This window comes from Diaporthe batatas (assembly GCF_019321695.1).
Source record: "Diaporthe batatas strain CRI 302-4 chromosome Unknown Contig00014, whole genome shotgun sequence".
Classification (NCBI taxonomy): domain Eukaryota; kingdom Fungi; phylum Ascomycota; class Sordariomycetes; order Diaporthales; family Diaporthaceae; genus Diaporthe; species Diaporthe batatas.
The window spans coordinates 1,321,535-1,330,483 of NW_025408561.1; the positions used below are offsets into that span (position 1 = coordinate 1,321,535).

Consider the following 8,949-nt stretch of genomic DNA (forward strand, 5'->3'; position numbering starts at 1 on the left):
ATATATATATACCTTATAATAAGATTTTATTAAGTAAGTATTATAGTTTTATTTAAATATATAATTATTAATTTTAAAAGAATTTAAAATAAAGAAATAATTTATAATATATTACCTTTAAAACTTTTATAATAAAATATTAAAACTTTTAAAGAGAGTTTTAAAAGCAATTTATAAGAAGATAAAGAGAGGGTATAATAAACATCCTTCTTTAAGTCTATACTTTTATTATTAATAATTATTAACTTCTTAATAATATAGAAAAATATAATAAAAATAAAGAAAGAATAGATTTAAAGTTTCTTTTTAAGAGAACTATAAGGATATATATAAAGCTATTTAAAACTTTATATTTAAACTTTAAACTATTAAGGAAGAAATAAATAGTTATATAATATAAAGGAAAAATATAGTATAGTTAAAGCTTTATAAATATATATTTTATAAAAATAAAAATATTTAAAAACTTAAAATAAAATTTAAATTAAATTATAAATTAAATTAAATAAATAATTAAATTAAATTATAATAATATAAACTAATTAAATAGAAATTAATTAAAAAATTATAATTATAAATCTTTTAGCTTTATATTTAGAAGAAGTATAAAGTAGTTAGAATTAAAGGGTAGTTAGATTATAGGCCGGGTATACTAATATAATTTACCTTCTAAGAGTTAAGAATGATATTTAAGAGTGGTTTCTTCTATCTGTCTTCTTAATAGGTAGTGTGATAACATTAAGGATATCCCCGCTTCCCGTAGTTACTATATTATTTGTCGCCGTTAAGTTCTACTACCTCATAGGAAACCACTATTGCCTCAATCATACAGTGATCATGACCTTCGGACGGACTTTCAACGTCGTTGGCGCCCACGTCGGCGGCGAGGTGTGCGACGTTATCACAGGCGGGGTCCTCGACGCCCCAGGCACATGCACCACCATGTTTGAGAAGATGATGCACTTCTGGAAGAAGGAGGACCACCTGCGCAACTTGCTGTTGAACGAGCCCCGGGGCAACTCTGCAATGTGCACCAACCTGATCCTCGCACCGTGCAACCCCGAGGCTGATGCCGGCTTCATCATCATGGAGCACGAGGAGTATCCTCCCATGTCGGGGGCAAACACCATGGCTGTCGCCACGGTTCTCCTCGAGACGGGCATGGTACCAATGAAGGAGCCGACCACCACGCTGAAGCTGGACGCTCCGGCGGGCCTGGTGACGGTGACGGCCGAGTGCGCCGCGGGCAAGGCAAGGTTTATCGAGTTCCGCAACGTCCCGGCCTTTGTGTACGCCTTGGACCTAGAGATCAACGTCCCAGGGTTCGACCACAAGGTGAAGGTCGACATTGCGTATGGCGGAATGTGGTATTGCCTGGTTGACGCCGCGTCGGTCGGACTGGCGATCGAGAGCGCCAACGGCAGGGACCTCGTGGATGTGGGCGAGCGCATCAAGCGCGCTGTACAGGCCCAGACCGACCCCATCCACCCAGAGAACCCTGAGATCCGTGGGGTCACCATCCTTGAGTTCACCGCACCCGTCTCGCGTACCGACGGCGGCGGCGATAGGGTGGCTACCAACACGGTTGTTGTGTCGCCGGGCCGCCTAGATCGTAGCCCCTGCGGCACGGGCACATGCGCCCGCCTCGCCGTACTGCACAAGCGAGGCGAACTGGCCGTGGGCGAGTCGTTCCGCCATAGGAGCGTCACCGGTGCCGAGTTCGTAGGCACGGTCTACGCAGCGGCTAAGGCTGGGAAATACGACGCCATCATCCCCGCGGTCAAAGGTACTGCCTTCATATCGGCTTTTAAGCAAGTTGTCCTCCACCCCGAGGACCCCTTCCCAGAGGGACTGAGAGTTGGAGACAAGTGGCATGTTAGCTAGAATGAACAGCAATCAATTTTGCATCGTTTGGGTAACTAGGCTGGGCCATGATATGATTGTGATCGGAAAGACTACGGTGGGAGATGTAATCGATCGGTCGCTTGTTGACTTTGATGCTTTCAATAGGTCTCCTCTTACAAGGAAGCCTCAGCTGGCCAATTCTTGCTCAAAATCTTGTCATTGAGCTATGGTTGAATATATGGTTTCAATCCGAGATCCTTCATTAAGAAACGTTCGACTTTTGTTCGACTCACGGCCTCTGTGGCTTGGTAGCAGGTACGGCATATACAAGCCGACCAGGCTCTTCCGACGACTGGCCATCTTTGGTACACTCTGCTCCGCTACCATACTGTGTAAATGTCTCTGACCAATTTCGAGACCGTAATGTTCTGCTGCGTGCAGTGATGTGATGCCCAGGAAAGAGTTTGGTGACTAACGGGATACCAGTTCCCACTCGCTTCGGAACATTACCCAATTTGATTAAGGCCTTCGTACTAAGGAACTCATCCCAACATAATAAGATTTATACCTCAAGGGGGAACTATTTGAGACGAGGGTTCCTCTAGATGAGTATTTTCATGCATGAATCAAAGTTTTCACCCAGAAGGAAAATGTGTGGCGGATCAACTCGTATCGTTCGTTGATGAGGCACCCTACTAGTATTTGGAGTCAATTGGTGGATCCAAGTTGACTGGCCATGTAGTCGACACTAGGAATAGGAATATGGAAGGATCCTCTGGGACCTAGATTTCCGTGAAATATAGTTTCGCCTCTATTCTTTATACATTTAAGGATATATATAGCGCCTTTATATAGTAGTAAGTACTTAAGACCTAACATTTAGAAAGAACATAATATTAATAGCACTTATTGTATTATAACTATCGTTTTCGGTATCGTATTCTTTCCAAGCGCTAGGTCTTGAGTGCTTACCACCGTATGAAGGCGCCATGTATGTCCTCGGACGTATACGGAATAGAAGCGAAACCACAATGGTGCTGGACAACTTGGTCGTGTTGGCTGAGAAGCATATACAAGCGGGAAAAGAAGCAAGGGCTTCCCTGCTTCACGCTGAAAAGATGGCGCTTCGAGAGGATCTCGAATTCTGTGACCAGGAACTTGAGCGGCTCGGGTCATACACCAAGGCTGACCAGTAGATATTGCGACAACACTTTAAGCTTTCTCAAGACCTGACACTGTTCAGGTTGACGTTGTTGGCCGGCATTTTACTCCCGCTGTCTTTCGCGACTAGTTTGTTTGGCATGAACATGAGAGGTCAGCCTGAAGGTCTCGAATCTCTTTCGCAAATGACGAATGATACCCTGGGCAACATCACGGACACAGATCTTCGCCACAGTTCTCGGGCCATCGTCTTCATGATCGCAAGTTCTGGGAACTACCAATACGACTGGCCAGTATTTGCCGGGACGGCTGTTGGGCTTCTTTTCATCCTCCCGTTGACTCTCGCCGTGGGAAATATACCTAGGTAATGCGTGTTTAGTATGTAAAGTGCTAGCGGGCAGTGACCTGCTAGGAGGGGGCTTTCTCCTGTCGGCCTTCGTGATAACCACCTGGACAGCATCACGGGGGCCATGGTTCCTCGTTCTTTGATTTATGGATACTGGGGTTCCAATGGCATTCTGCTTTTGGTACTCTTTTATTCGGTATACCAGAGTTGGAGCCACGGAATGGAATAATTCTTCTGGGCCTTTCAGCTTGTCATTGCAGGCCTCCCCCCCCCTTTCTGGCTACGTCCGGTTACGTCCGGCTATGGACTTCCCTGCCCTCTTACGATAGTCCCTTGGCTGTGGCTGGGACTTTTCAACGAGTGGGCCAGACGACGGTGGTGGACATCTTTTTTTTTTTTTTTTTGGCAAGGTGGGGGTAAGAAGGAATGAGTGCTTGATTGGGAGCAAACAGCACCACGGAAAGATAGCTTACCCATCGAGCCAGTTCATGTGATAGGTCCATGTCAATAATCTAATTGTCAAAGTACTTCATCCCCGTTCCCGGAACAAGCCTCTGTATCGTTAATTTCGCCTCCAAGCTAGGTTTGCTTACTTCTTCTCTTGGAGCTAGCATGATCCCGGGGGTATAAGAGACGTTCCGGCTATCTAGAAGACGGTACCCTGCGGTGAGATTCTTTTCTTCCGTTGGAAGCTTGATAACCCAGAAAGGTCCCAAAAGCGCAACAAGAATACCAACCATCTTGCTACCATCCACTTTGCTTTTGCGAGGGCCGGGTGCGCTTGTGTATCGGACAGAGCATGGGCGGCGGTAAAGTCTTCTCACCCGCCTGCCTCGTGACTCGACTTGCGCAGCAGGCAGTCAACTGCAAGTGCAAGGTCAGATCAGGTCGAATCGCCTCAAAGGAGCTCGTGCGACCACAACGACTGGGTACGAGCCCGCATACAGAACTTATCACGCAGAGAGTGAGTGGCGAGAGAGGGCGAGAAGCGGAGGGCCCTGCCCTGGCTGAAGCCACGAGGTTTCAAGCTCATGCGGTTGTGGCACGAGAACGGACGAGCGCGGCCGCGACCTGTCATAGTATACATAAGTGCACTTGTACTTGTACACTCTATCCCCCCCAAGGTGTGCCATGGTTCATTCCAAGGCAGGCGTGTGCGATGAAGCACCGCAGCATGTCGGCGCCGTGTCACCGCGGGTCGGGTGTCCCAGCAGGTCGGACCAGCGGGTCTGTCAGACTGCCAGACTGCCAGCCAGCTGGCTGGTCACGTCTTCCCTGGCTCACCAGTCTCAGGCTCAACCTCCCGTCGGCTGGCTTCACTGGCGACCACTGATGAGGTGTCCATATGTGCGCACCCGGCGTGGCGGCCCTCAGCCCTAGACACACAGCAGCTCCGACAGAGCCTTGGAAAAGGCTGAGCGGTGAAGAGGCGTGACTCTTTGATTCGCTCGCTCGCCGGTCACCTTGGTCTCCGGCTCGGCAGTGGATACGGTCTCAACGGGAGACCCCCTCTCTCACTTCTGGGGAGATTGTACACTGGTTGACTGGTACTCCGTACTTCCCCCTCAGCCAGCAGCCAGCTGTGGGGGTTGGTTGGGTGAGACAAAGGAACATAGAAGAAGGCGGCTGACTGCATTGCCGCTGGGGTGCCCTGCCAACCACGGGCAGTTATCCAAGGGAGGTGGCGTCATCTGGGATCTGACTGCGCCGGCAGCCAACGTCAGACGGGATACCGCCAGAGGATTCTATTCTTTCCTCCTGGTTGTCCTCATCCCCCTTTCTGTGCGTGTGTGTTTGTATGTATGTATGTATGTATGTATGTATGTATGTCTTGTGTGATATTAGTACCGGTATAGTCTCACTCGGCACTGCATGTTGGTTTGTGGCATTTCGCAGCTGGGCGGTCGGTCGGTTCGTTGGTTGCCTCGCAACAGACAGCTGCTATTCCTGTACGGGCTTGCCGTGACAATGTGTGTTGTGTTGGCTTCCCCGTGGCTGTTCCTGTTTTCGACAAGATCAGACAAATCGTGATCCGAAAACAGCACAAGTGATGGTCACCCGGCCATCGGCAGTTCATCTCATGTCTGTAATCTCCCCAAAGCGTGTCTAAATAAAATGGACTAAACACTTTTTTGCGACAAAACCCTAAATCCACATTTCGTATACACTTTTTAATACCTATACTTACCCCTATAGGGTACTTTTTACACCCCCCCTTCAACTTAACTTCTTTTTATACCCTCTCTTTAACTTAACTTCTTTTAATACTTTTTTTTTAACTTAACTTTTTTAATTATTAATATTATTTATTTATTTATTTATTTATTTATTTATTTATTTATTTATTTATTTATTTATTTATTTATTTATTTATTTATTTATTTATTTATTTATTTATTTATTTATTTATTTATTTATTTATTTATTTATTTATTTATTTATTTATTTATTTATATTATAAATAAACTTTATTAATTAAATTAAAATTTAAATATATTTTTAATATTAATATTAAATAATAAAAATATAATAATTATATATAATTAATTATATATAAAACTTTTAAATTATTAAAATATTTAATTTTTATAAATTAAAATTAAATTAAATTTAATAAATAATTATTATTTTAATTAATAATTAATATTTTAATTATAAATTTTATATATAAATTTTATATATATAATTTATTAATTTAAAATTATAATATAATAATTAAATATTAAACTATTTTTATTTATTTAAATATATAAAAGTATAAATTTAACTTTTATTAATATTACTTTTAATTAATTTAAAAATAATTTTTTATTAATTTAAAAATAGTTTTTATTAAAATTTTATTATATTTTATTATTATAAGTTTTATTTAATAAATAAATAAATATAAATATTATTAATTATTATAAAATTATAAAGTAATTTAAATACTTTAATTTCTTTTATAAAATAAAAATAATTTATTAAAACTTAAATATTAAATATAAAAATTATATTATATATTTAAATTTATATTTATTTTAATTTTAATTATATAATAATATATAACTTAATAAAATATATAAAAAAGTTTTAATTTATAATTTATTAATTTAAAATTAATTAATAATAATAATAATAATAATAATAATAATAATAATAATAATAATAATAATAATAATAATAATAATAATAATAATAATAATAATAATAATAATAATAATAATAATAATAATAATAATAATAATAATAATAATAATAATAATAATAATAATAATAATAATAATAATAATAATAATAATAATAATAATAATAATAATAATAATAATAATAATAATAATAATAATAATAATAATAATAATAATAATAATAATAATAATAATAATAATAATAATAATAATATAATATATTAAAAATTATTATTTTTAATATTTAATAATATTTATAATTTATAATATATTAAATATTTTATAATATTTTATTATATAATACTTTTATTTAATAATAATTTAATAATTAATATTTTTAATTTAAATTTATTTTTTAATAATATATATTAAATATATTATTATTAAAATTATATAAAAAATTAAAATTTAATTTTTATATTAAAATACTTTTAAATAAATATAATTTTAAAATAATATATATTTAAATAATTAATATTAAAATAAATATATATTTTTAATTAAATATAATATTTTAATAATTTAAATTTATATATTATATTATTTATTTAATTATATATATAATCTTTTATATAAATTATTTTAATTATATATTTTTAAAAGTTAATATTTATATATTAATTGAATTATTATTTAATATATATTAAAATATATAATTTAATAATTAAAATATTTATTATTTTAAAAATGAAATTTATATATATATATAATTTATATTTTTATTAAATTAAAATTAATAAATAAAGTTTTTAAAAAAGAATAATATAATTTTAAAATTTAATTTAATTAAAATTATAATATAAAACTTTTATAATAACTTTATAATTATTTTTAATATTATTTAATATTAAAAATAGTTTTTATATTAATATATTAAATTATATTTAATTAATTCAAATTAATATTATTTATTTATTAAAAATAAAAATTAATATATTATAATAAAATAATTATTATTATTAATTAATTATTTAAATTATTTAATTAAAAATTATAATAATTAATTTATTTAATTAATTATTTTAATAATATATAAGATTTATATTATTATTACTTTTAAAATCTTTTATAAAACTTTAAATATATAATAAAAGTTTAAATAATTTTAAAATAATATATTATTAAATTAATTTATAGTTTTATAAAAGTTTAAAAATTTTAAATAATATAAGTTTTTAATAATTTAATTAAATTACTTTATTTAAAATAAATATTATTTTTAATAATATAATTATAACTTCTTTTAAGTTTAAATAAAACTTTTAAATATAAAGGTTTAAATTTATATTTTTAAATTAATTATTATAATAAAAGTAATAATTACTATTAATTAGTTATTTAAATTATTTAATTAAAAATTATAATAATAAATTTATTTAATTAATTATTTATAATAATATATAAGATTTATATTATTATTTATATTTTATATATTATTTAATTTTAAAATTAATTTATTTTATATATTATTTAATTTTAAAATTATTTAATATTATATATAAAACTATTATATATTTAAAATATATTATTTAAAATAAATAAAAACATTATTTTTAAAAGTTTTAAACTTTATTTAAATAATTATTTATTTAATAAATTTAAAATAATTATATTTTATTATTAATTTAAATTTATAATTTTAATAATTTTATTATAAAATAAATACTTATTAATAATTAAATATATAATTATATAATAATAAATTTTATTTTAAAAGTTATTATTATTTAAAATAATTAATATATTTTAATAAAATTAAAATTTATAAATATTTTAATAAAATTAAAATTTATAAATATTTTAATTTTATTAAAATTAATATTAAATAAAGTTTAAAATATTAAATAAAATAAAATAAAATAAAATAAAATAGAATAAAATAAAATAAAATAAAATAAAATAAAATAAAATAAAATAAAATAAAATAAAATAAAATAAAATAAAATAAAATAAAATAAAATAAAATAAAATAAAATAAAATAAAATAAAATAAAATAAAATAAAATAAAATAAAATAAAATAAAATAAAATAAAATAAAATAAAATAAAATAAAATAAAATAATAATATAATAAATATAATAAATATAATAAATATAATAAATATAATAAATATAATAAATATAATAAATATAATAAATATAATAAATATAATAAATATAATAAATATAATAAATATAATAAATATAATAAATATAATAAATATAATAAATATAATAAATATAATAAATATAATAAATATAATAAATATAATAAATATAATAAATATAATAAATATAATAAATATAATAAATATAATAAATATAATAAATATAATAAATATAATAAATATAATAAATATAATAAATATAATAAATATAATAAATATAATAAATATAATAAATATAATAAATATAATAAATATAATAAATATAATAAATATAATAAATATA

The 8,949-nt window shown here is 30.5% G+C and overlaps 1 protein-coding gene across 1 annotated transcript; it reads left to right on the plus strand.

Moving 5' to 3' along the window:
• Nucleotides 1-759: 759 nt before the first annotated feature.
• On the plus strand, nt 760-2,079 carry KVR01_010830 (uncharacterized protein; the record flags this gene model as incomplete). The annotated part of the gene is made up of 2 exons (XM_044786458.1): nt 760-1,875; nt 2,011-2,079. Exons 1-2 carry the CDS (start codon nt 838-840, stop codon nt 2,077-2,079), a joined length of 1,107 nt encoding a protein of 368 aa, XP_044639977.1. The 5' UTR covers nt 760-837.
• Between the last annotated feature and the right edge of the window lie 6,870 nt (nt 2,080-8,949).